Raw genomic sequence first — 24,715 nt, 5'->3', positions numbered from 1 at the left:
GTTTTGGTTTAGTCAGTGGGGAAACCAACATGCAGCAAATTTCGTATTTTATAAAAGCAAGTGTAAGGAGACAAGCGGCCAGTGTGTGGCAAATGAGGGACCCATTATGAATATTTACCATATGTTTTTCCTAATAGATTTTCAGTGTTCACAGTTGATGGTGATTACTGTATTTGCTTACCTAACCTTGCATAGTCTACCTTGACCTGACACAGCTTAACCAAACCTAATCCAATCTGACCTCACCTCACCTCACCTCACCTCACCTGACCTGATCTTACCTCGCCTCACCACAGGTAGCCTAAAGATAACCAACTCAAACTTCACCTAACTCTTGTTTTCTTAAAGTAATGTTTTTAGTTGTTGAACACTCCACTGTTGTGTTACCAACCAAAAGTTATGTTTTGATTTTTAAACACCTGCACAGCCAGCAGTGTGTTGTTAGCTAGACAACCACAGTCGTGACCTAACATCCACAGAATTGTGGAATGTTAACGTCCTCAAAGCTCCTCCACTACCACAGCAAGTGTTTCTGTTCACTCACATTTGCTTCACTAACCCTTCATGGTTTGAGAACAAATTGTTCACTGAAGAGAGGCACATGGCCTTCCATGAAACAGAAATGGTGAAATAATTGGCAGCTGAGAGAGGATGGGAGGCCACTGCCACACTTTGCCAAGTCTCTTTACTCTTCACAGGTCCCATTGTGCAGCTTCCAGGTTGGGCCATGAAAAATCATGGAATCTAATGTAGTGTACTGAACACAAAGGAGGTGCTTGGGTGGGGGTGAAGCACCTTAGCTAAGAAAGGTTAGGCTAATGTAGTGAAATGTGAGGGGCACTTCTGACCTGATTGTATCACCCTCAGTCCATTCACCACCACACAGTGAAACAGTGAAACACATGTTGTTTTATAATCTTGTGATTGTTGTGCATACAGAATTACTGATTGAAAAAGAGAAGTGAAACAGAAGTACAATAGTAGCAGATTTATTGATTTTTCATAAGTGTTTTCATTTACAGTAACGAATACTGTTCTTACATTTTGTTTTCTCAGGTGGGCATGATCACCTCATGTTGCTTGGTGGGCCAACATGCCAATGATCCCATAACGTGCCATCCTAGGCAGAGAAAGAACTGTGTCCGTTTGTGTGTGTCTAGCTTACTAACAGTGTGGTATTCTAGGTTTTCACTGTTTTAGAAGTCAGCCATAATACAAACAAACCTAACATAACACAAAACCAAAGAAAGGAACTGAGAAACAAACATGATACAGAGATTTATAGATGAACGTATAACAGCATAAGCCAACCTAAAGTTAAGAAACTCAGATAACTCTTTTTGCAGACCCAACCCAACCTAACCTAACGTAACAACATAACATAAGCCAACCTAGAATTAAGACACCTATTTATATAACCTTTTTTTATGAACCTAACCTAACTTAACTTGTGACAGAAAGCAAGGAACAAAAAAAAAAACGTCATACAAAATTTAGGATAGAGACAGTAAGAGGGACATTTCAAGACATTTCTCCCTGCATTTTGTCTAACTTGGACCTGTAAGGGGACTGGCAACTAAGGGGGCTTTTATTTTTATGATGCATCCTACCAGTTTTCCCCTCTTACTTGAAATAAAAGAACTCAAATTGGTTCCAGGGTGAATGAGCTGATCAACGCCACGTACCTCATTGACGACAGCAGCAGGGACAGCCTCATGGACCGCCTGTTTGCCCTACCACGGAGCCTCAACCTCCTCAAGGGACTGACAGACCTCATCACCACCCCAGCCCTCTCTGCTCTTATGGGTGTGTGTGTGTGTGTGTGTGTGTGTGTGTGTATGTGTTTGTGCATGTGTGTTTATGATCTTGTAGTTGTTTTGTTGTCATCATTCATTCTTTTTCTTTTCTTTTTTTCTTTTCTCTCCTCTTTTCCTTCTTTCTTTTTCTTTTTTTTTCCTTCTTTTTTTCTTTTTTCTCCTCCTCCTCCTCCTCCTCAGTGGGCTCTCTCTCTCTCTCTCTCTCTCTCTCTCTCTCTCTCTCTCTCTCTCTCTCTCTCTCTCTCTCTCTCTCTCTCTCTCTCTCTCTCTCTCTCTCTCTCTCTCTCTCTCTCTCTCTCATATTAAGTCTTTTTCTTATTGTCTGTAGTTTCTGTGTTTCTGTGATGTGTTATCTTTTGTCTTTCATTCCTTTTGTTTTTCGTCTTTGTGTCAGACTTCCTAATGTGGCTTTATGTCTCTCAGTTTGATTCCACTTCTCAAAATACTAAAACTGATGAAAAAAATACAAAGAACCATGAAAACTTAGTCATCTTCCGTTCCTTTGAAAACTTAGTCACCTTCCGTCCCTCCATGAAAACTTAGTCACCTTCCGTCCCTCTGAAAACTTAGTCACCTTCCGTCCCTCTGAAAACTTAGTCACCTTCCGTCCCTCTGAAAACTTAGTCACCTTCCGTTCCTCTGTGAAAACTTAATCGTAACCTTCCATCCCTGCAGAAGATGGCCTTAAAGTGTTCCTCTGTGAAAACTTAATCGTAACCTTCCATCGACAAAGTGAGTGAAGTCTCCGTCAGAGCTGGCCGCAGCATTGACCTCGGAGCACAACCTTGACCCGGCAGTGGTGGAGGCCTTCCTGGAGTCCCGCATCAATGTGTCCAGGGTAGGAAACTTGACCTGGTTTGCTTACAGTGACCTGGGATGTTTTGGTGGTGGTGGTGGTGGTGATATATTTTTTCCATCTTGTCTAATTTAATGAATATTTAACTAAATATATTGAGTTTGGAATGTTTCGGTGGTGGTGGTGGTGGTGGTGGTGGTTGAGTGATATATTTTTTCCATCTTGTTTAGTTTAGTGAATGTTTAACTAAATATATCAATTTTTTTTTTTTTTTTTTTTTTTTTTTGTACCTGTTTTCATTAAAGTTAGGATTTAGTTTGTTTTTTATCTAGTTTTTTTTTTTTTTTATATATATATTTTTTTTTTTCGTGTTCCCTTCTTGCTTTCTCTCCTTGTCTTTCTTTTGTCTTCCTTTTTTTCTTCTTTTTCTTCATTGTCTTTTTTTCTTTTCTCTTGTCTTCCTTTCTTCCTCTTCCTTTTTTTCATGTCTTCTTTCTTTTCCTCTTGTCTTCCTTTTTTTCCTCCTCTTTTTTTCTTTGTCTCCTTTCTTTTCCTCTTCCTCCTTCTCATCTTAATTCTCATCCTCCTCCTCCTCCACCTCCTTCTTTTTCTTACTATTCCTCCTCTTCCTCTTCCTCTTTTTCTTTTCTTTTTCTTTCTCTTCCTCTTCCTCTTCCTCTTCCTCTTCCTCTTCCTCTTCCTCTTCCTCCTCCTCCATTAACCCTACCAGTCATCTTTCACTACTAACTTTCACAACCAACACCCAACACCTCCTCATCTCCTCTGCAGGTGTTCTCCCTTGCTGGTGTGCGGGGTCCCAAGGAGGTGGTGTGCTCGCCGCAGTACCTAGCAGAGTTCCTGGTCACCAATAGCAGCCACCTGGTCACTGAGTTGTCCTGGTCCCTCTGCCACCTCCCCCTCTCCAAGGCTGCTAATGTCACTGCTGTCTTCCTAGCCTCTCTTGATCCGGGGAAGCTGATTACTATGGTACTGATGGTTTTGTGTTTACCAGCCCATTCAGTACTGAGACCCATTTTTACCTTGATTTTTTGGGTATAATTACACTTATTTTTGCATTAGGAAAGGTTTATGGAGGTGAGATTAATGGCTAGAGTGTTTACTATTCTAACCTGAACACATGTTTCTGAAGCTGTATAAAATCACTAAATAGTAACCAGAATAAATATGAAACTGTTTCCTGGTACCATAGAGATTAGATTACTGTCTTCCTGGGATATGCAGCCACTGAGAACCTTTAGCATTGCCTACAAAAAAAAAGAGTTAGAATTTCAACATCAGTATCAGCAGTAGCATTCACAGTCAGTCCTTCACGTCTGCAGGTTGGGGAGGTGATAGAGACAGCTGGGGGATACAATGCACAAATCCTGATGGAGCAGATAGGGAGCCTTGTGGGTGCTGTGGGTCGTCTGGAAGGGCTGGCATCCCTGGCCTCTTCCCTGTCCCCTGTCCTGAGTGCCTTGCAGCCCCTCAGGAAAGCTATGGAGGTCCTGTCTTTGAGTATGTGGGATGAAGTTAGGTAAGTGGTGTGTGTGTGTGTGTGTTTCACTGTTTGATCTGCTGCAGTCTCTGACGAGACAGCCAGACGTTACCCTACGGAACGAGCTCAGAGCTCATTATTTCCGATCTTCGGATAGGCCTGAGACCAGGCACACACCACACACCTGGGCAACAAGGTCACAACTCCTTGATTTACATCCCGTACCTACTCACTGCTAGGTGAACAGGGGCTACACGTGAAAGGAGACACCCAAATATCTCCACCTGGCTGGGGAATCGAACCCCGGTCATCTGGCTTGTGAAGCCAGCGCTCTAACCACTGAGCTACCGGGCCGTGTGTGTGTGTGTGTGTGTGTGTCATATCCTGTTATGCGTATGTGTGTGTGTTTCTGTCTGTTTCTTTTATTCTTTATCTTATTTCTATGTATCCTTGTGTCTATCTCTGTTTCTTTCACTTTTTTCTTCTATATCCTCCTCCTCCTCCTCCTCCTCCTCCTCCTCCTCCTCCTCCTCCTCCTCCTCCTCCTCCTCCTCCTCCTCCTCCTCCTCCTCCTCCTCCTCCTCCTCCTCCTCCTCCTCCTCCTCTGTATTTTTTTTCTCTTATTCTGTTCTATAATGCCAATCTCTTCTCTTCTTTCTTGTCATATTCTGATCCTCCTCCTCCCCTCCTCCTCGTCACTACCCATCGCTTAACAGTTCATAACTCCAGCCCTCTTCATTTCACTTCCCATCTTTTTTCTTCACTTCTCACTGATTAACACCATTTTTCTATTACGTCAGCATTTTCGGGGATTTTTTTGTCTTGTTCTTGTGCTTTTACTGATTTGAACTTATTTTAGTTGCTATGAAGAGTTTTGTAATATTTGGTTGGTCAGTCAGTCAGTCAGTTAGTTAATTAGTTAGTTGGTCAGTTAGTCAGTCAGTCCTGTTCCTTCCTTCCAGCCTGGGTGACTTCCTGGAGTTTGTGGGGGATGTAGTGCATTCCCTCAGCACCAACAGCTCTAGGGTGCTCACTGAGGCACTAGAGGAGGCCACAGATGCTACACTTCACCTCCTTGCCCTTGCCAAGAACCCATCCAACTTCACAAGCCAGCTGGAGGTATGTGGTTGTAGTAGTAGTAGTAGTAGTAGTAGTAGTAGTAGTAGTAGTAATACTATCTCAATAGCTTGTTGTTTCTTTAGTTCTTTTATTGGTTAGACCTCTTTGTACATTAACCTCTTCAGTACTGGAACACATTTTCAAGTTTGGGTGTAAATAGATGATTTTATTTACATTAGGAAGAGTCTATAGAGGTCAGAAGATTAATGGCCAGAGTCTTCAATACTTAAATCCCACACTTAAGTTTCTGAAGCTGTAATAATTCGCTAAATACTAACCAGAATAAATAGGAAAACACGTCATGGTACAGAAAGAGTTAAAAGTAGTAGTAGTAGTAGTAGTAGTAGTAGTAGTAGTAGGACTCAACCCCACCACATCCATACATCACCTTGAACACCCAAACACATGCATCTACTTTCCCCAACTCCACCATTCCACCAGTGCCTCCCATCCACAGGGGCTTGGCGATCCATGGGAGGCTGTTCTGACGGACATAGGGGTCACCACAGAGGCCATCGTGGGGGAGGTAGAAGCTGCATCGGAGTATTTGAGGCAGCACCCTGTCCAGCGCTCTCTCCTCTCCCTTACTGCTACTGGCCTGTCCACCTTGCTGCACAATGACCCCTATAATGATACCAGGTCAGGAATGGTGAAGGCTTGGACTAAAGATGGTGAATGATAGTTGCCAGATGGTGTTATTTTGTTTGTTTTTTATTAAGCCACCTCTCTAACACTACCAGGTTAGGAATGGTGAAGGTTTGGGCTAAATATAGTGAATGTTTACCAGATATTGATTTTTTTATTCTCTCTAAATGTTTTTTTAATCTCTAACTAAGGTTTTATATTCTCTAACTCTAAGCTTCTTTTATTCTCTGTTTTTTTATTTCCTCTAACTCTTAAGTATTGCCTCTATAAACCCTCTTTAATCCCTCCTTCAAAACACACCAGGTTGGAGTGGGAGCTGGATGAGGTACTGAACACCTTACTGGAGGAGTCTCAGATCCCTTTAAACACCACCTTCGCCCGCACCTTGCTGCCCACGCTCCACTCGGCTAAAGTCTTCACACGGGCTGTTGACGGTGTGTACCTGTGATTACCTAATTGTGTGTAGTGTCGTGTTGGAGAGGAATTGTCCTGTAGAAAAGGAATTATGTTTGTATTGCCCTGTTTCTGTATCTATTATGGTCTAACTTGGCCTTGAGATTATGAAAAATGTGTGTGTGTGTGTGTGTGTGTGTTTGTTTGTGGTATGTCTTATACACAGCATCAGTTTTGTCTCTGCCTTCCTCTTTGCGTGTCTTCATTATGCCAAATCTCTTATTTCTTAGTTTATTATGAGTCTCCTTTGTGCCACACCACTACATGGCTCTAATTGAAGTTATGCATGATTTAAACTTTTTAAAGGATACGTTTATGGTGTTTGTGACAGATTAACAAGCTTTCTATGATATTGACCCCAGAAACACCCTTGAGAAGCTAGTTAATCATCTCTGTGGCCTTTTAGAACAGACGTGAGAGAGTAAACCATTTTCAAGTGTGTTTATGATATAGTAACAGATTAACACATTTTTTACAAGATCAACTGAAGAAACACCCTTGAGAACCCAGCTAATCATCTCCATGGCCTTAGAAATTAGTCACGGTGAGAGCAGAGCAATTCGGAATACAAGCCTTTACATTACAGCCCTCTCATGTCTTTTCTCCATTACATGTTGTCTTTACACAGTGCTTCTCCTTCAGGTATGGCAGCGCTGGTGGTAAAGGACCCCCCACTGCCTCTCACCCCCTCCCTCAGCCTCCTCACACTCCTCTCCAACTGTTCCCAGCTCAAGGTTAGTGTCGGAATGTGGACCACGTGTTATGTTTCAATGGGGTGTATTTTGAGGTTAAGTGGGTGTGATGTTTATAAAGGGATTGCTATGTGTAGGTCCATTGGCTTCTTGTGGCTTCTCTTATGATTGTTTGTGTCTATTTTGCCTTTAGGTTTCATATATATTCACCCAAAGTAGTTATGTTCTCTTCATAATCTTCATTTTGTTACAGAGTTTATTTTTGCTCTCAGATTTTATGCAAGGTTACCCCAAGTTGTGTTCCCTTCATCATGTCCTTCACTCACACATAATTCACCTTGCTTTTAAATTTCCTGTATAGAGCTGAGTGTTAATATGAATGAGTGTGTTACATTGTCTAGGCCACCTTGTGTTATAGACATCCAGCCTGGTATATAGGTAGACACATTACAGCCCCGTTTTGCAGAATGCAGTGGATGGGGAGGGGCTGGCGGCCTGGCTGTGTAGTGAAGAGTCCGTGGAACAGTGGGGTGTGGAGGAGCACCACTCGTATGCACTGTCTGGGAGGCTCTGCAGTGCTGCCGGAAGACTCAGCTTGCAAATATCACACAGCTGCTTCAGAACGCTCTCAATTACTCCCAGGTAACCCACACACTAGTCTCTCATGTAGGGCCAGCCATGTTACACCTCAGCTCCCAGGGTGTAGTGTGGGGGTCTGTGAGTGTCCCTTTCCACTAGGCATCACCAGAGCTAGAATTGTTAGTGATGTGTGCGTATTGGGCTGCCCTGGTGTATAGATAGAAAGATAAATAGATCCCTTTGAGACTAAACATCATCAACACCACCACCATCACCACTATCATTCTTGTCACCCTCAGGAGGAGCCACAGGACACCATAACACCCTCAGAGGTGATAGATGCTGTCATGGATCTGCTCAAGACCCTGAACTCGTCAACACACCTCCAGCAGGCTCTTAATTTGACTGAGAGCGTCCTCACACCCTCGCTGGACCTGGAGTGGTGGCGGCGGTGGCAGCCTGAAGGGGAGGTGGTGGTGGGGCAGATGGGAGGCAACAGCTCGGAGCCTCTCTTCCCTGTCCTTCCACCCCTTGGCAGTGGCGGGTTCCAGGATCTTACAGAAGGAGTGAAAGACTCGAAGTACATCATACAAAGACTGTGAGTTATTACAGTTTTCATTGTAATTTAGACACAGCACATCTGGCCACACGCAGCATGCAGGAGTGGACTGGTGTATGCTGTGAGGATTTGTTGTGGCTGTGTGTGGGGCTAGTTCTTTTTTTTTTTATGTAAGAGAGTAGTCTGGCCAAGGGCAACACAAATGGTGATTAGAAAAAAAAGGCCAGTGAGGTGCCAATGTATAAACAAACTGAATGAATGGTAAATAGCCGAAAGAAGACTCAGGGATGATAATAGGTGCTATTCTCTTCTTTTATATTGAAGTTTCTAAGGTGTAGTACAATGCTCCACATGACTCAGGGCTTTGTGTGTATTTACCTAATTGTATTTACCTAATTGTAACATACGGGAAAAGAGCTATGCTCGTGTTGTCCCGTCTCCATATCTATTAATGTCCAGCTTTTTCTTAAAATCATGAATATTCCTTGCGTTGACCACTTCCACGTCTAAACTATTCCATGCTTCCACCCTTCTATGAGGGAAGCTATATTTTTTCACATCTCTCCTATAAGTGGCCATTTTTAGTTTTTTCCCATGCCCTCTCGACATTCTTCCATTCCACATACACAGATCTTCCCTATCCATTTTTCCATGCCAATCATCACTCTGTATATTGCTATCAGGTCTCCCCTTTCTCTTCTGTTTTCCAGGGTTGGAAGTTGCATTCTTTTCAGTCTGTCTTCATAAGTCAAATCTCTTAAGTCAGGCACCATTTTCGTTGCAGCCCTCTGTACTTTCTCTAGTTTCCTTATGTGTTTCTTTAAGTTCGAGCCCACTGTATTGTTGCATATTCAAGCCTCGGTCTTATCATTGCAGTAATTATTTTCTTCATCATTTCTTCATCTAGATATACGAACGCCACTCTTATGTTCCTCAATAAGTTCAATACTTCTCCAATTATTTTGTTTATATGTCTCTCTGGCGATAGGTCATTGGTAATTGTCACCCCAAGGTCTTTTTCTTCATGACTGGTTTTATGTCTTCATTTCCTATCTTGTACATACTCCTGATTCTTCTTTCACTCTTGCCAAACTCTATTTTCTTGCATTTTGTCGTGTTGAACTCCATTTGCCATGTACAGCTCCATTTCCATATTCTGTCCAAGTCTTCCTGGAGTAGTTCGCAATCTTTGTCACATCTCACTTTTCTTAACAATTTTGCATCGTCTGCAAATAGGCTCACATAACTGGACACCCCATCCACCATGTCATTTATGTAGACTGCGAACATTACTGGTGCCAACACTGATCCCTGTGGAACTCCACTCTCCACCAATCCCCATTCTGATGGTCTGTCCTTAATTATTGTTCTCATTTCTCTTCCTACCAAAAGTCTTCCATCCATTTTAGTAAACTGCCATGCACTCCTCCTACCATTTCAAGTTTCCAGATCAGTCTCTGGTGTGGTACCTTATCAAAGGCCTTTTTTAAATCCAGATATATTCCATCAGCCCAACCATCTCTTTCCTGTATTACATCTATCACCCTCGAATAGTAACATATCAGGTTTGTCGTGCATGAACGCCCTTTCCTAAAACCAAATTGACACTCACAAAGTATGTCATTTTTCTCCAAGAAGTCTGTCCATCTATTCTTCACCACCCTCTCACACATCTTAGCTACCACACTTGTAAGTGACACTGGTCTATAGTTCAATGGGTCTCTCTTGTTACCTGATTTATAGATTGGGACAATGTTAGCTCTTTTCCAGTCTTGGGGCACTACACCTTCCCTTAATGAGGCATCAATTACTTCACAAACTTTTTCTGCCAATTGCTCCCTGCATTCTCTTAAAATCCATCCTGATACCCCATCAGGTCCCACAGCTTTTCTCACTTCTAAACTCCCCATCATGTTCTTGATCTCCTCCACAGTTACTTGAAACTCCTTCATAATCCCTTTCTGTTCCATTACCAGTGGTTTGTCAAAAGCAGTCTCCTTTGTGAATACCTTCCGAAAGCATCCATTCATAGCCTCTGCCATTTCCTGGGATCTTCACTGCATACTCCATTTACTTCTAAACTTTCAATACTTTCTCTATTTTTGATGTTGTTGTTCACATGTCTGTAAAAAGCCTTGGTTGGTCTTTACATTTATCAATTATATCCTTTTCTTGTTTCTTTCTTTCTTCTCTTCTAATCAACACATATTCATTTCTTGCTCTTTTGTAACTTTCCCACTGCTTAATCCGTCTTTTCCTTCTCCACCTCTTCCATGCATCCTCTTTTCTTGTTCTAGCCTTTTCACATCTATCGTTAAACCAGTCCTGCTTTCCAACTTCTCTATGTTGTCTTATTGGTACAAATTTTTCTCACCTTCTTTGTATATTTTTATAAATTCCTTCCACTTTTCATTTGCTCCTTAGCACTCTTGAATTTCATCCAATTTGTCTCTTGAAAGAATTTCTTTAGGTTTCCAAAATCTGTCTTGGCATAATTCCATCTTCCCACTTTATATTCTTCATTTCTTCTAGATTTCTCTTCGTCTATCACCTTGAACTCCAAAACTGCATGATCACTCTTTGCTAAAGGGCACTCCACCCTCATCTCCTCAATGACCATTGGCTCTGTACTAAAGACCAAGTCCAGTCTTGACGATGCTCCCTCTCCTCCAAACCTAGTATCTTCTTTGACCCACTGAGTTAACACATTTTCCATTGCCAGTGTCAATAGTGTATTTCCCCATGTTGTCTCTGATCCTTCCATTGACCAGTCCTCCCAACACACCTCTTTACAATTAAAATCTCCCATCATTATAGTTCGTTCACAGCCACCCAACATTTCTTCCAGACATGTTCCTGTATCACTTATCATTTCTTCATATTCCTGTACTGACCATGCATTTGTCTTAGGTGGTACGTACACCACTATGTAGTGCCTCTTTTTTCCTTCATTAGTTTCTGCTCTGATCTTTAGCACTTCTGCCTTTCCCATACCTTTTTTCACTTGATCCACCTTTATATCTTTTTTAACCAGCAACATCACTCCTCCTCCCATCTTACCTACTCTACTGTGTGTGTGTGTGTGTGTGTGTGTCAGCTCTGGGATTGGCAGTCTAGTATGTATATAGATAGATAAATAGATTCTGTAGCTAAAAGATTGATAATAATGGTCTCTTATTGTCACTACCTCAGGGTGAGCATCTACCTAAACCTGGTGGGCGGTGGGTGTGGGGGTGCCTCAGGGTCCCTCGCCACTGTCCTGCCCAGTGGAAAGCTGGAGAATGTGGCAGGTAAGCAATGACCACCTTTCACTTGTCCTGACCTGCCTTGACCTGCCCTGACCACTTCTACTACATTTCCAGGTCTTGCTATTTTCTTCATCCTGCTTCCAGTTACTTTTTTTTTTTAGTCAAGTTTTTAGTTTCCGATTAATTTTTTTGCTTTTGTCTTATTGTGAAGCACTTTTGTTATTCATAGACTTTTTATGTATTGCTAGTTTTAATTTGAGATCAACGTATGTGTGTTTATCTTGTATGTGATCATTTTATAACCTGTTCAAATTTAAATGATCCTTTTAACCTTTCTTTCGAGAGTGCCACCTCAGTTTGGTCTCATTTTCCACTCTTTGGCTCGTATTCTCAAACACCTCTGTGCTTCACCCCACTACTTAAAAGGGCTTTATCTAAATTTACACAAGTTTTTAAGGTGTTGTAATGGTTCTAAAGGCAGAGTGATTTCACCTCCACTATTTCAAAAGGCTTAATCTAAATTTACAAGTTTTTTTTTAAGGTGTTTTAATGGTTCTAGAGGCAGAGTGACAAGATTTCTATGTTATTAACTGGAGAAACACTTGAAAACCCACTAATCATCTCTGTGGCTTTGGAAAATAGTCGTGGTGAGAGAGCAAAGAGTTTTTAAATACGGACCTTACATAAGAATCAATGAACACACGTCAGAAAGTAATAATTTGCAAAAGTGGCCTAATGACCCCACCTTGACTTCCCTCAGACATCGTGACCTCAGTCTTGGACACATTGGTGCACCTGGCGGCCGTGACCCAGGACCCGTGGCTGCCTGGTGACCTGTTGCGCCATCCCAACATGACCTCCTTCCTCACTAGAATTCTGCCGCCCAATGTGTGAGTCGCTGACCTTACCTGTGTAGTGACTCTTGTGAATTTGCTAATTATTTTTATTTTTGGTTTATTTCATCATCTTTTTCATTGTATGTAATGTTTTGCAGGTACAGTAGTTACATTATATCCTAGATGACTTAACAGCACTATAGCACAGATTATTAATTGAGACTATATTGCTTAATTAGACTACTTAAGAACCCCAGGGAAACTCAAGGACCTTCTGTATTGCTTCAAAACTCTACAGAAATTTTAGAACCTTGTATATTTGTCTAGAGTGTAAGGGAAACTCAAGGAACATTAACATGGGTGAATTTAGACTATTGGTGTTTAATTAGACCACTTAAGAACTCCAGGGAAACTCAAGGAGCATTAGTACAGATGAATTCAGAACCCTGGGGAGAACTGAAGGACATTCTCTATTGCTTTGAAACTGGAGAAACTTGAGAACCTTTTATATTTCTTTGGAACTGTTGGGAAATTTAAGAAGAAGGTAATAGCACATATTTGACTATAGTGCTTAATTGGACAACTTTAGAACCCCAGGCGAATTAAAGAACCTTCTCTGTTGCTTTAAAACTAGAGAAACTTGAGAACCTTTTATATATCTTTAGAGCTCTTGGAAAATTGAAGTAGGTAATAGCACATATTTGACTATAGTGCTTCATTGGACAACTTTAGAACCCCATGAGAACTCAAGGACATGTATTGCTTTAGAACTCCAGAATAAATCATCTTTATATTTACAACCACCACATTCACTCCATCACTCCTCTCTTGCATTCACAGGATGATGGTGGTGACTCGAGGTCTGGAGGTGGCTCAGTCCCCTTGGGTGGAGGTACCAGCACCCTTACCACAGCTGCTCACCCTCCTCAATGCAACACGCTCCGCACTTGTCTCTGTGCTGGGTGAGTGACTGTGTGTGTGTGTGTGTGTGTGTGTGTGTGGTGGTGGTTATTGGTGTTTTTAGTTTTTTTTTTTTTTTTTTTTTTTTTTTTTTCGTGCTTCAGTATATTTTAAATTTTTCAGGTCTTATTTTTTTTATTCTATTTTTTTATTTTTTTTTATTTATGCCATGTGGGCTTTTCACGGGAATTTATGGGCTGTTTTCTTGTTCTTTTAACTTTTTTCTATTATGTTTTTGTATATTTGTATGTGCCTTTTTTGTGCCTGTTCATGTTTGATTTATTTTCAGTACTAGTGCGTTTCGAGCATGTTTACATCTATTTTTTTGTCCTTTTACTTTTATATATTTTTCTAGACACACACACACATACATACACACATACATACATACAGCACAAAGCCTCAATCAACAGCACATTACTAAACCTTCACATTTTTTACCCCTATTTCCATCTATCACCTGCAGAGGAGGGAGACGTGTGGGCGTGGTGTGGGAAGGAGGCTGCCCACACCTGGCTAGCCTAATGAACTATACCCACCTGCTGCCTCATCTGCTGGCCTTACCTTACTTCTCCAGCATTGTCAAGCCAGGAGAGGTGAGGGAGTGAGACGAATGTTGACTGGTGTGATTGTGGGAGAGAAATATGTGATAGAAATTGATAGAGGGGTAAGAATGTATGTTTTGAAGGGAGAAATAGTTGCAAAGAATGATGGGAGGGACTTGGGTGAGTGAGAAAAGAGTTGAGAGAGAGAGGAAGAGAGAAGAGAAGAGGAGGTACGCAATGAAAAGAGAAGAAAAGACTTGGATGAGTGTGAGAGAGAGGAAGAGAGGAGAGAAGAGGAGGTATGGAATCAAAAGAGAAGAAAAGACTTAGATGAATGTGAAAGGGATTGAGAGAGAGAGAGAAGAGAAAAAAGGAGCAGTATTGAGTGAAAAGAGAAGAAAAGGACTAGATGAGTGTGAAAAGAATTGAGAGAAAGGGAAAGAAAGGAGAGAAGGGTGGAGGTACGGAATGAAAAAAAGAAAAGACTTGGGTGAGTATGAAAAAGGATTGGGAGAAAGGAAGAGAGGAGAGAAGGGGAGTTACCAAGTGAAAGAGAGGAAAAGAGGATTAGATAGAGAAAATTAGTATAAAAAAGGAATGAAAAGAGAAAATAGAGAGAGAGGAGAGATACTAGAAATAGAAAGGATGGTGTTATGGGGAGTCACTGAATCTAACCTAACTAAACTAAACTAATCAAACCAAACTAACCTAAAAAAACTGACCTACTCTAAACAAACCTGATCTAACCTAACCTAACCTAACCTAACCTTTCCCCACTCTTCACACACACAGGAGGAGATGCAGATCCTTGCTAGCAACTCATCCTGGAGGTATTACCCTTGCCAGCTCCCTGTCAACGCCACCTCTGCCTCCCTTGCACTGTTCTTCCCTCCAACCTCCTCCTTCACCGCCACCTCACAGCCAACCATCGAGAAAGTCAAGGAGGACGTAAAGGAGCTCGAGGATTACTTGTGTGAGAATTTTGATGTGGTTCTTGATGAGCTGACGTCAAATGAGGAGCTAACGTCTGCTGTCAAGGCCTTTGTGAGTTGTTTTTTTCTGTTATTCCTGTGTTTTTTTGCTGTTATTGCTGTGACTTCAAATGTTTAGGTCTGTTTTCTCACTTTGTTCCCTCACCATGACTGCTTTCCAAGGCTACAGTGATGGTTAGCTTGGTTCTCTTGAGTGTTTCTCCAGTAAGTGATATGAAAGTCTTGTTAATTTGTCACTAGAACTATGCAAATGTCCTTAAAAACCTGTATAACTTCAACAAGGGTCTCTTGAGAGTATTTGAGGTGCAGTGTGGGTAATGTTTAGAATGTGGGTTTTCCTTATTTGTGATCATGTTAGTTAAGGATTGTTTTCTGCCAAAAAGTAAAATCCATCTTTGCTTACACTTTTACCTAAGTACTTGTGTATATTTACTGTGTTCTGAGTAACATTAGGTGGCATTTTGAAGTTCAGAAGCTGTTTAGTTCTGTGTGAATCAAATACTGTAGTGGAAGTTTAAGTAGATTACAGTTTTAAGGCACAAAAGACAAACAAAGGTGAGATACATAGAATTTGTAAAATGAATAAAACCATCATTTTTATTTGACAGAAAGATTCAGAAGCCTTTTAGTTCTGTGTGAGTTGAATATTGTAGTGAAAGTTTAGATAAATTACAAATTCAAGCCACAAATGGCAAACAGAGGTGAGATACAGAGAATTTGACGAATTAATAAAACCATCACTTTTATTTGACGAAGGAGATTTCAAGACACTAATTCAGGAGCTGTTTAGTTCTGTGTGAGTTTAATATAGTAGTGGAAGTTTAAGTAGATTACAAATTCAAGATACAAATGGCAAACATAAATACACAGAATTTGAAGAATGAATAAGGTCACCACTTTTATTTGATGATGGAGATTTCAAGACACTAATTGAGAAGTTGAAGTTGAATATAGTAGTGGAAGTTTAGATAGATTACAATTTCAAGACACAAATGGCAAACAGAGGTGAGATACAGAGAATTTGAAGAATTAATAAAACTACCACTTTTATTTGACGAAGGAGATTTCAAGACGCTAATTCAGAAGTTGAAGTTGAATATTGTAGTGGAAGTTTAAATGGATTACACATTCAAGACACAAATAGCAAACAAAAATACACAAAATTTGAAGAATAAATAAAACCACGACTTTCATTTGACAGGGAGGATTTCAAGACAAATACTGTTCTTACATGAAAACCAAACCATTATTAATTCAGATGGATGACCTGACACCCGACCAAATCAACCTGGGTTCTGCCGTGGGTCTTCTGAGATCACTGTGGCATACTGTGACCCTGCTGGACATCCCTGAGCTGGCCAACAACCTGACGGGGGGCTCACTGACTCTTACAGACTGGGAGAAACCTTTTAACTCCCTTGCTGTGAACAATAGTGATCCCAAAAGGTGAGGAATGGGTATGCATGAGGAATTATGAAAGAACGTTGTAAGGAAGAGAGAAGAGACGAAAAGAAGAAAGAGGAGGAAGTAGGAAAAAAAGAAAAAGAAAGTAGTGAGGACTGAAAGAAAGGCAAAAAAAAAATGTGTAAGAGGAATTTTGAAAGGAGAAAGTCGTAGGAAAGATAGAAGAGACATAGGGAAGGAAGAAAGAAGAGGAGGATGAGAAAAAAAAGGAAAAAATAGTGAAGATTGAAAGAAAGACCAATAAGGAATTATGAAAGGAAAAAGTTGTAGGAAAGATAGAAGAGATGTAGGAAAGAAAGAAAGAAGAGGAAGAGAGAAAAAAGAAAAAAAATAGTGAAGATTGAAGGGAAGATAAAGAAAGACAGGGAAAAAAAAAGTGAGGGAGGGAAGAAAGAAGGAAGAATAAGAAGTCAATAAAGGAAGAGAAATAGAGATAGGAACAAGAAAAAGGAGGGGTAGGAAAGAAGGAAGAGAGGAGCGTTAATTAAAAAAGAGAGGAAGATAGGAAGGAAGGAAGGGGTAAAAATGAATAAAGAAAAAATATAGAGGAAGAAAAGGGGGAAGTCAGAGAAGATAAGAGGGAAATCAGAAGTAGAGAGAGAGAGAGAGAGAGAGAGAGAGAGAGGAACCATTTAGCACATAATTATATTCCTTCTATACCTTCTCTTTATCTTACCTTTCCACTTCTAGATTTACAAACAAAACTCTTTAATTCAAGAAAGTAACAAATATCAAACTGTCTCACAAACTCTTAGCCATTTTTCTTTTATGATTCTATTTTTTTTTTTTTTTTTTTATTTATTGATAGATTTTAGTATAAGTTGTTTGCCTTCCACTCCACGTCTTTCTAAGGCAGGGACTCTCAACCTTTTAATCTTACATACCCCTTGAAGTCTTTCAGTATTGGTCATGTACCCCTTACCCACAATGCAGCATCAGGAAGGGTAAAAATAAATGAATGTTTTTTTTACTTAGTGTATGAAGTTTAAATTTTGTTATATATGTGTTATATGTAAGTATGTTAGTATGAGATAGTGTCAATGGGAACTAATACTTCACCAGGAAACACTGTGACAAGCATGCAATATATTTACCAACACGGAACTCTATCAGACAGTTTTTGATCATTGTGGCAGTGAACTAGTGCTGCTGCAGTGATATGGAAGTCACTGTGTGTGTGAAGAGCATATAAAAATAATAAATCAGTACTAAATATTATAGGTTTGCAATGTTGTGTGACAACTGCAATCCAAGAGAGCTTTCTCTCAAGTGACATAACTCCAAGAGTTTCCTTGTTAACGTTGTTAACGTGTCCTGGTTGTAGTGGAGAACACTCCTAGCCTAGCACATGTAGGCCACTTTGAATACTACAAACAGGTTTGCAGTTACTCAAAACTGAAGTATTTTGAGAAACCTGCCACGTACCCCTGGGGATATGCATACCCCAGGTTGAGAATCCCCCCCTGCTCTAAGGCAACTGTCACCATCACACCAAAGCAGCTGTCACCATCACACCAAAGCAACTGTCACCATCACACCAAGGCAACTGTCGTCACCACTCCAAAGCAACTGTCACCATCACACCAAAGCAACTGTCACCATCACACCAAAGCAACTGTCACCATCACTCCAAAGTCCCATCCACTCACTGCCTCCTATTCCTTCAGATTCCTGATGGAGGAGTTGGGGCGGATGCTGGAAAGACTCCTGGATGAAGAAATGTGGAATGGGACTCGTGTTCTGTACTCTTCCATCAACTTGGGTCTCCACGCTGCCCAGAACATCTCCACAGCCCTCACACACATCCTGCTTGGTAAGGCTCTGGGTGTTGCCTCCTTGTAAACAAACAGACTGGCTTTTATAGATTAAGCGATAGTTTTTTCCGTATTTCTATAGTTTTTTTTTCCTTATATCCACAGCCCTCACTCACTTTTTAATCTCCACAGCCCTCACACACACACACACACACACACACACACACACACACGATCGAGAGGGTCCGGGTTCGAGTCCCGGCGGCGAGGCAAATGAGCAAGCCTCTTAATGTGTATCCCCTGTTCACCTAGCAGTAAATAGGTATGGGATGTAACTGGAGGGGTTGTGGCCTTGCTTTCCTGGTGTGTGTTGTGTGTGATGTGGTCTCAGTCCTACTCGAAGATCGGTCTATGAGCTCTGAGCTCGCTCCGTAATGGGGAAGACTGGCTGGGTGACCAGTAGGCGACCGAGGTGAATTACACACAGCGTAGTGTAGTGGTTAGCATGCTCGACTCACACTTGAGAGGGTCTGGGTTCAAGTCCCAGAGGCGGCGAGGCAAATGGGCAAGCTTCTTAATGTGCAGCCTCTTCACCTAGCAGTAAATAGGTACGGGATGTGGCCTCGCTTTCCCAGTGTGTGGAGTGTGTTGTGGTTTCAGTCCTACCCGAAGTTTGGTCTATGAGCTCTGAGCTAGGTGACCAGCAGGCAATCTGAATGTCTGAGTGTCTGAATGTGATTTGTTTAAGTTTTGTTTCCTTGAGTTGCATTAGGTTAGGTTAGGTGACTCCCAACAACACCTTCCTATTTCAAACGTTATGCAGTCACGATTATTATCCTTCTCTTTTGTCCTCTCCTCTCTTTCACCCACTACCTTCCCATTTCAAACGTTATGCATTCACAATTATTATCCTTCTCTTTTCTCCTCTCCTCTCTTTCACCCACTACCTTTCTTCCTCACTCATACACTGCACTACCATGTTATACTGTACCTAGGAACACCTGGTATGTAGATAGAAAAAACATTCTTCTACTACTAACAACTACTATTTATTGCTCTAACCTGCCACATCGTCACTGTACAGAGGGAGATGTGAGTTTGAGTGAGCTGTTTGGTGTGTCTCCGGATGACCCACTGTTCTCCCGCCTGCTGCAGGGTCCTCAAGGCCTGGCTGACATCCTACTCACTGAGATAAACACAACCGTCATCGCTGCTATGTTGGTCAGTGTTGTGTCTTGTAGAATTTTAACTTTCACAGTAGCACAGATTAAATCACACTACTAAGAGTCTACAATTGTTTGGAGCATCAATGATACAGAAAACGAGATGAAAAAGAGTCGAATTATCCAATAGTTAGTCAGTGTTATGCTCAGAAGTGGCTTTAGAAAGATTAATAGATGCTTTAGAGTAGTTTGAAATATAGACCACATTTCAATTAAGCCCTATAGTACTTGGATGCATTTTTACCATGAGTTTAGGTACGATTAAACTATTTCATTGACACGAGGAAGCATCTATGGAAGTTATAAGATTAATGGCCAGTCTTCACTATTTTAATCCTAACATAAATATCTGAAGCTGTATAGAATCACTAAATAGCAGGATGAATATGAAAACATGTCCTTATACTGAAGAAGATAAGCAGTGAAGTGCAGTGTGTCTTAACCTTCCAGGAGAGCGATATACATGGGTGGCTGAGTGGGGCCTATAACCACAGCAGCAGCAACAACGCCTGGGTAGACATACATGGCTGGCTGAGTGGGGCATGTAACCGCAGCAGCGACAAGAACGCCTGGGTAGAACTGCTGTGTAACTTTACCCTTGGAGAACCAGTGCCCAAATTTGTGAGGTCCAACTTGACGGAGACTGTTTCAGAGGCTGTGGTAAGGGCAACTGTTGAGGTGGCCAGGGGATCCAAGAGTGTGTGTTATAGTGGCCAGGGATTGTGTGTGTGTGTGTGTGTGTGTTGTAGTGGCCAGAAATTGTGTGTGTGTGTGTGTGTGTGTGTGAAGTGGCCAGGGATTGTGTGTGTGTTGAAGTGGCCAGGGATTGTGTGTGTGTGTTGTAGTGGCCAGAAATTGTGTGTGTGTGTGTTGAAGTGGTCAGGGGATAGAAGAGTGTGTGTGTGTGTTGAGGTAGCCAGTGACTGTGTGTGTGTTGAAGTGGCCAGGGGTTGGAATAGTGAATGTTGAAGTCAGGGGTTGCAATAGTGTGTTGAGGTGGTTAGGGATTGTGTGTGTGTGTGTGTGTGTGTGTGTGTGTGTGTGTGTAGTGAACAGGGCTGTGTGTGTGTGTGTGTGTGTGTGTGTGTGTGTGTGTGTGTATTTACCTAGTTGTAGTTTTACAGGGCTTGGGCTTTATGCTCATGTGGCCCCGTCTCCATATCAACACTTATCCAATTTTTAGCCAGGGGTGGAAGAGGTGGTCAGGGTATTAAAAAGTATGATATATAAAGTTATGAAGTCACCATTAGACACCATTAGGCAATATAACCAAAATGTGAAGAAGCAAGAGATGTTTAACCCTCAAAATAAACAAAAAGCCAACTAGGATACCATTCCCCAAAGAAATAAGATCCAAAAGAAAAAAAGATTATCCAAAATTAAATGTCTTGAAACTCTCTTTACAAATTTAGAAACCTTTGAGCTTCACCATTCACCTAAGTTTAATTATCCGACAGCCATCCACAATTTAGTAACATTTTATTCCATTCCTGCAGGTACAGTTCTCTCAGCCCTTATCATCACCACCACCACCACCAGTGTCCCCCTCACAGTTCCTCACCAGCCTGGAGAACCTTGGTGAAGCTCTCCGCCAATTTGACTTCACCAAGCCTCCAGACATGCCTGATTTTGAACTGCTGGTGAACACATCTCAGTGGGAGGCTAACAGACTGCTTGCTGGTCTGAGGGTGATTGAGCAAGAATGGTAGGTTCTGCTTCTGTCTTATCCATTTGTGGTGTTATTGATCCAACTGTTTGAAGTTAGGGAGCAGTCTCAGCGTGAAGGGACGTGGGTGGACCAGTGTGTGCTGTAGGAATTTGCTGTGAACATACCTTGTATCTGCTGTGGTCTAAGGATTGAGGGAGGGACAGAGTATGGAAGAGTCATTATGAAGGGGCATGGATGTACCAGGGTATGCTGCAAGGCCTTGCTGTGGGGTATAGCCAGCTATGGTCGCAGGATTGGAGTAGATACATGGTAAGGAACATTGCCATTATGAAGGGGTAAGGGTGAGCCAATGTGTGCTGTGGGGCCTTGCTGTGGGGTGTGTATGGCCAGCTGCAGTGTACCCCTAAGATTCTGAGATGTAGTAGGGTTGTCCACAAAACTATCTTTCCACCTGGGGCTGACAATGCTGGTGTGAATAATGTGTGTGTGTGGTTATGTGTTTGTGTTTGTGTGAGCGTGTGGTGCTTTCGTCACTTGTATGAGATTGCTGGCCGGGTATAGAGACAGACAGAATCACAATAGGTTCACAGTATATTGCTAATACTTCAAACATCCTCTTCACTTTCTTTTAGGTTATAAATGTGAATGGTGTGTTTATTCCTTCAGGCCGTTCCTCCTGCTGGATGCCCTGGTGCAGAGAGGGCCAGTGGAGGTGCAGGCAGTGGTGCGGGAGACTGACTTTGCCCTCTCCTTACTTCTGCAGGGGCTTCCTCCTTCAGGTATGACACAATGGGTTAAATTTGATTGATTTTAAGCTATTTAGAATTTATTTTAGTAAGAAAATGTTTAGAATTTGTGGGAGGAAGGGAAGGATTACGATGACACTAAAGGGAAGGATAATGACAGCAGCAACGACAACAGTTATGGTTATGAAAGTGATGACAAGACTCTACACCTTCACAGACCAAACACAAACACCATTACTGAACCCTACAAACTACCACTCATTCACACACCACTCTCCTCCACCAGACCTGACCACCATTACCACACTCACTAAATCACACACCACTTTCCTTCACCACCACCAGACACCACCAACACCATTGCCCAATTCACTCATTCCCACACACCACCACCACCACCACCACCACCACCACCACCACCACCACTACTCATTCACTCACTCACTCACTCACACACACCTTTCCTTCACCAGATGCCAACACCACCATTACTGAACTCTACCAGCTTCTTAATACCTCCTGGGTGGACCTCCTGGCTGGTATCCACCATAACATCCACCGTGAGCTGGCCCTGGAGACCCTGACAGTTGAAAATGTGTGTGGGGGCAATTCTACCTTGGAGGAGCCTGAGGGAGGTGACGGGAGGTTCCTGGAGGCCGTTGAGAAGTTGTGTCTCTTTGTCTCCTCCAACCCAGACATTTTTGAGGAGGTTAAATATTTACAGGTAGGGATTATGTGGCTTGAATGTAGAGCTTCTTTCCATTAGGGGCTGACAGGTGTGTGTGTGTGTGTGTGTATTTACCTTGAGATTTGTGTACAATTAAACCATTTTATGAACAATAGGAAGAGTCTATGGAGGTCAGAAGATTAATGACCACAGTCTTCACTATTCTAATGCCAACAAGTATTTCTGAAGCTTTATAAAATCACCAAATAGTAACCAGAGTGAAAGTGGAAAAGCATCCTGGTACTGAAGAGAAGAAAGTTTATCGTATTCTACATGTATGGGTGTGTATATCTTCAGTTTACATCATGCACTGCTATCGGAACACCTATTCTAGTATATATTTGCGTATCTTCCATTGACATACCACACCGTCACCAGAACACCTCGGCCCCACTACCCTCCACCAAGACACTGTACAGCAAGAGTCATGACCTGGCAAGCAGTGTGCAGCAGGTGGTGGTGGCGGCGAGGGACCAGGGGGTGCGGGATGTCCTTGGCTGGCCCTCCTTCTTTGTCACAGAGAATTGGAAACGCCTCTTGGACAGGATTTACCCCGATGCTACTGATGGGTAAGCTGGGATGTGCGGTGACTCCTGTTTCATTATTATTATTATTTTTTTTTTTCAGATGTTATATATTTCTAAGTGTTAAAGATATGAGTGGAGTGTGTTGTGTATTTGCTGACCTTTCCCATCTTTGTATCATTTTTTTGGTCTTTCCTGTTTTTTTTTTTTTTTTTTTTTCAATCTTTGTTACGTTATTCATTTCTCTTTTATCACCATTCTTGCTGTCTGCCATTTTCTTCCTATTTTTTCTTATCACCTTCTTTCCTACTTCTTTCCTTCATCCTGTTGACCTTTTGGTGATTTTTATTTTCTCCCTTCATCTTGCTTACCTTCCTTTATATTTCTACCTTCTTCCTTCACCGTGTTCACCTTCCCATCATTCCTCCCATCCTGACATTATTAATACTCTTTTTGCCCATCTTGACATCACTAACACTGCCTTCTCCCATCCTGACATCACTAACACTACCTTCTCCCATCCTGACATCACAAACACTGCCTTCTCTCATCCTGACATCACTAATAACACTCCCATTTCCTCCCACAGCATCAGTAACACTCCCTTCTCCTCCCACAGCATCACTAGCACTCCCTTCTCCTCCCACATCATCATTAACACTGCCTTCTCCTCCCACAGCATCACCACTGAGGGTCTGGAGGAGCTGGTGCCCTCCCTGGTGTTGGCTCTAGGCTGGCTCGGTGTCCCACAAAACTCCACCTTCCCTAAGAACATTGTGCTGCAAATCAAGTGGATGAACCTCTTGTTGGGTGAGGCTCGTGTGGATGAACTGTTTGTTTTTTTGGGGGTCAAGTTGTTTGATTTCTTTTCTTGATTGTTATTTTATTTCTTGACGTGTATTTTTATTTTATTTATTTATTTATTTACTTATTTATTTAATTAACTTTTTTTTTTTTTTGAGCATGAGGAGACATGACTCAAACACAGCTAATTAATCATCCACATTGTTACTTTTCAGCCCAGGATTTGGATGAGGTACTGAACGGAACGGTGGTGCTGAGTGGGCTGGCCGACACCCTCACAGACATCTATCCTGGTGTTCTGAGGGACATTGTGCACACCCTCGCTCAACGCCCTGACAAGGTATGCACTAGGGAGTCTGTTACCTTGATGTTGTGTTTGTGTGTGTGTGTGTGTGTGTGTGTGTGTGTGTGTGTCCGTCCGTCCCTCCCAAACTGTTTTTTTCACCATATTCTTTGTCTCTGTCTGTCCTTTGCCTCTGTTACTTTCCCACTTGTCTTTTTCTAGTCTTTCCTTTGCTGTCTCTTCCTTTCCTCTACCTTCATTTCTTTTCTTGTCTTTTTTGTATCTTTTGACTTCCTTTCCTTTCCTTGTTGTCTTTATCTTTGACCTTAATACCTTTCCTTGCTGTCTTTCTGTCTCTTTCTGTCTTTCACCTCCTTTCCTTTCCTTTACTGCCTCTCTCTTTATCTTTTATCTCAATTCCTTAACTTATTACCTCTCTATCTTTCACCTCAATTTCTCTCCTTACTGTCTTTCTCTATCTTTCACCTCAATTGGTCACTTTACTTCAACCTCTTATTTCTTTCATTACTGTCTCGACCTTTCTTCATCTTCTTTCTCTCCCTGCTGTCTTTCCATCTTTCACCTCAATTCCTTCCCTTGCTACCTCTTTCTGTCTTTTGCCTCCATTCCTTTCATTGCTGTGTTAACCTTTCTTCACCTTAATTCCAGTCCTTATTGCCTCTTTCTATCTTCCACCTTAATTATTCACCTTACTATCTGTCCGTCTTTCACCTTCATTCCTTTCCTGTGGTCTCTTTCTATCTTTCACCTCCTTTCTTAAC

General features: G+C 41.8%; 1 protein-coding gene across 1 annotated transcript in view; it reads left to right on the top strand.

The window, feature by feature from the left end:
- The window catches only part of LOC123499934, a 104,117-nt gene that overhangs the window by 29,612 nt on the left and 49,790 nt on the right, over positions 1–24,715 (top strand). The window contains exons 6-34 of the mRNA XM_045248468.1: positions 699–719; positions 1,658–1,806; positions 2,555–2,655; positions 3,403–3,600; positions 3,954–4,150; positions 5,074–5,230; positions 5,688–5,869; positions 6,179–6,309; positions 6,971–7,062; positions 7,487–7,662; positions 7,713–7,737; positions 7,899–8,041; positions 8,138–8,197; positions 11,351–11,448; positions 12,167–12,296; positions 13,083–13,204; positions 13,492–13,507; positions 13,669–13,798; positions 14,540–14,791; positions 15,998–16,185; positions 17,871–18,016; positions 19,042–19,178; positions 19,631–19,840; positions 20,677–20,885; positions 21,516–21,628; positions 22,069–22,319; positions 22,701–22,891; positions 23,526–23,656; positions 23,866–23,990. Of these exons, the coding sequence (XP_045104403.1) occupies positions 699–719; positions 1,658–1,806; positions 2,555–2,655; positions 3,403–3,600; positions 3,954–4,150; positions 5,074–5,230; positions 5,688–5,869; positions 6,179–6,309; positions 6,971–7,062; positions 7,487–7,662; positions 7,713–7,737; positions 7,899–8,041; positions 8,138–8,197; positions 11,351–11,448; positions 12,167–12,296; positions 13,083–13,204; positions 13,492–13,507; positions 13,669–13,798; positions 14,540–14,791; positions 15,998–16,185; positions 17,871–18,016; positions 19,042–19,178; positions 19,631–19,840; positions 20,677–20,885; positions 21,516–21,628; positions 22,069–22,319; positions 22,701–22,891; positions 23,526–23,656; positions 23,866–23,990 (4,081 nt within the window). The remainder of the gene's footprint in view (positions 1–698; positions 720–1,657; positions 1,807–2,554; positions 2,656–3,402; positions 3,601–3,953; positions 4,151–5,073; positions 5,231–5,687; positions 5,870–6,178; positions 6,310–6,970; positions 7,063–7,486; positions 7,663–7,712; positions 7,738–7,898; positions 8,042–8,137; positions 8,198–11,350; positions 11,449–12,166; positions 12,297–13,082; positions 13,205–13,491; positions 13,508–13,668; positions 13,799–14,539; positions 14,792–15,997; positions 16,186–17,870; positions 18,017–19,041; positions 19,179–19,630; positions 19,841–20,676; positions 20,886–21,515; positions 21,629–22,068; positions 22,320–22,700; positions 22,892–23,525; positions 23,657–23,865; positions 23,991–24,715) is intronic.

The sequence above is a fragment of the Portunus trituberculatus genome, chromosome 8, assembly GCF_017591435.1.
Source record: "Portunus trituberculatus isolate SZX2019 chromosome 8, ASM1759143v1, whole genome shotgun sequence".
In the NCBI taxonomy this organism is placed as follows: Eukaryota; Metazoa; Arthropoda; class Malacostraca; order Decapoda; family Portunidae; genus Portunus; species Portunus trituberculatus.
This window is presented reverse-complemented; position numbering and strand designations above follow the sequence as displayed.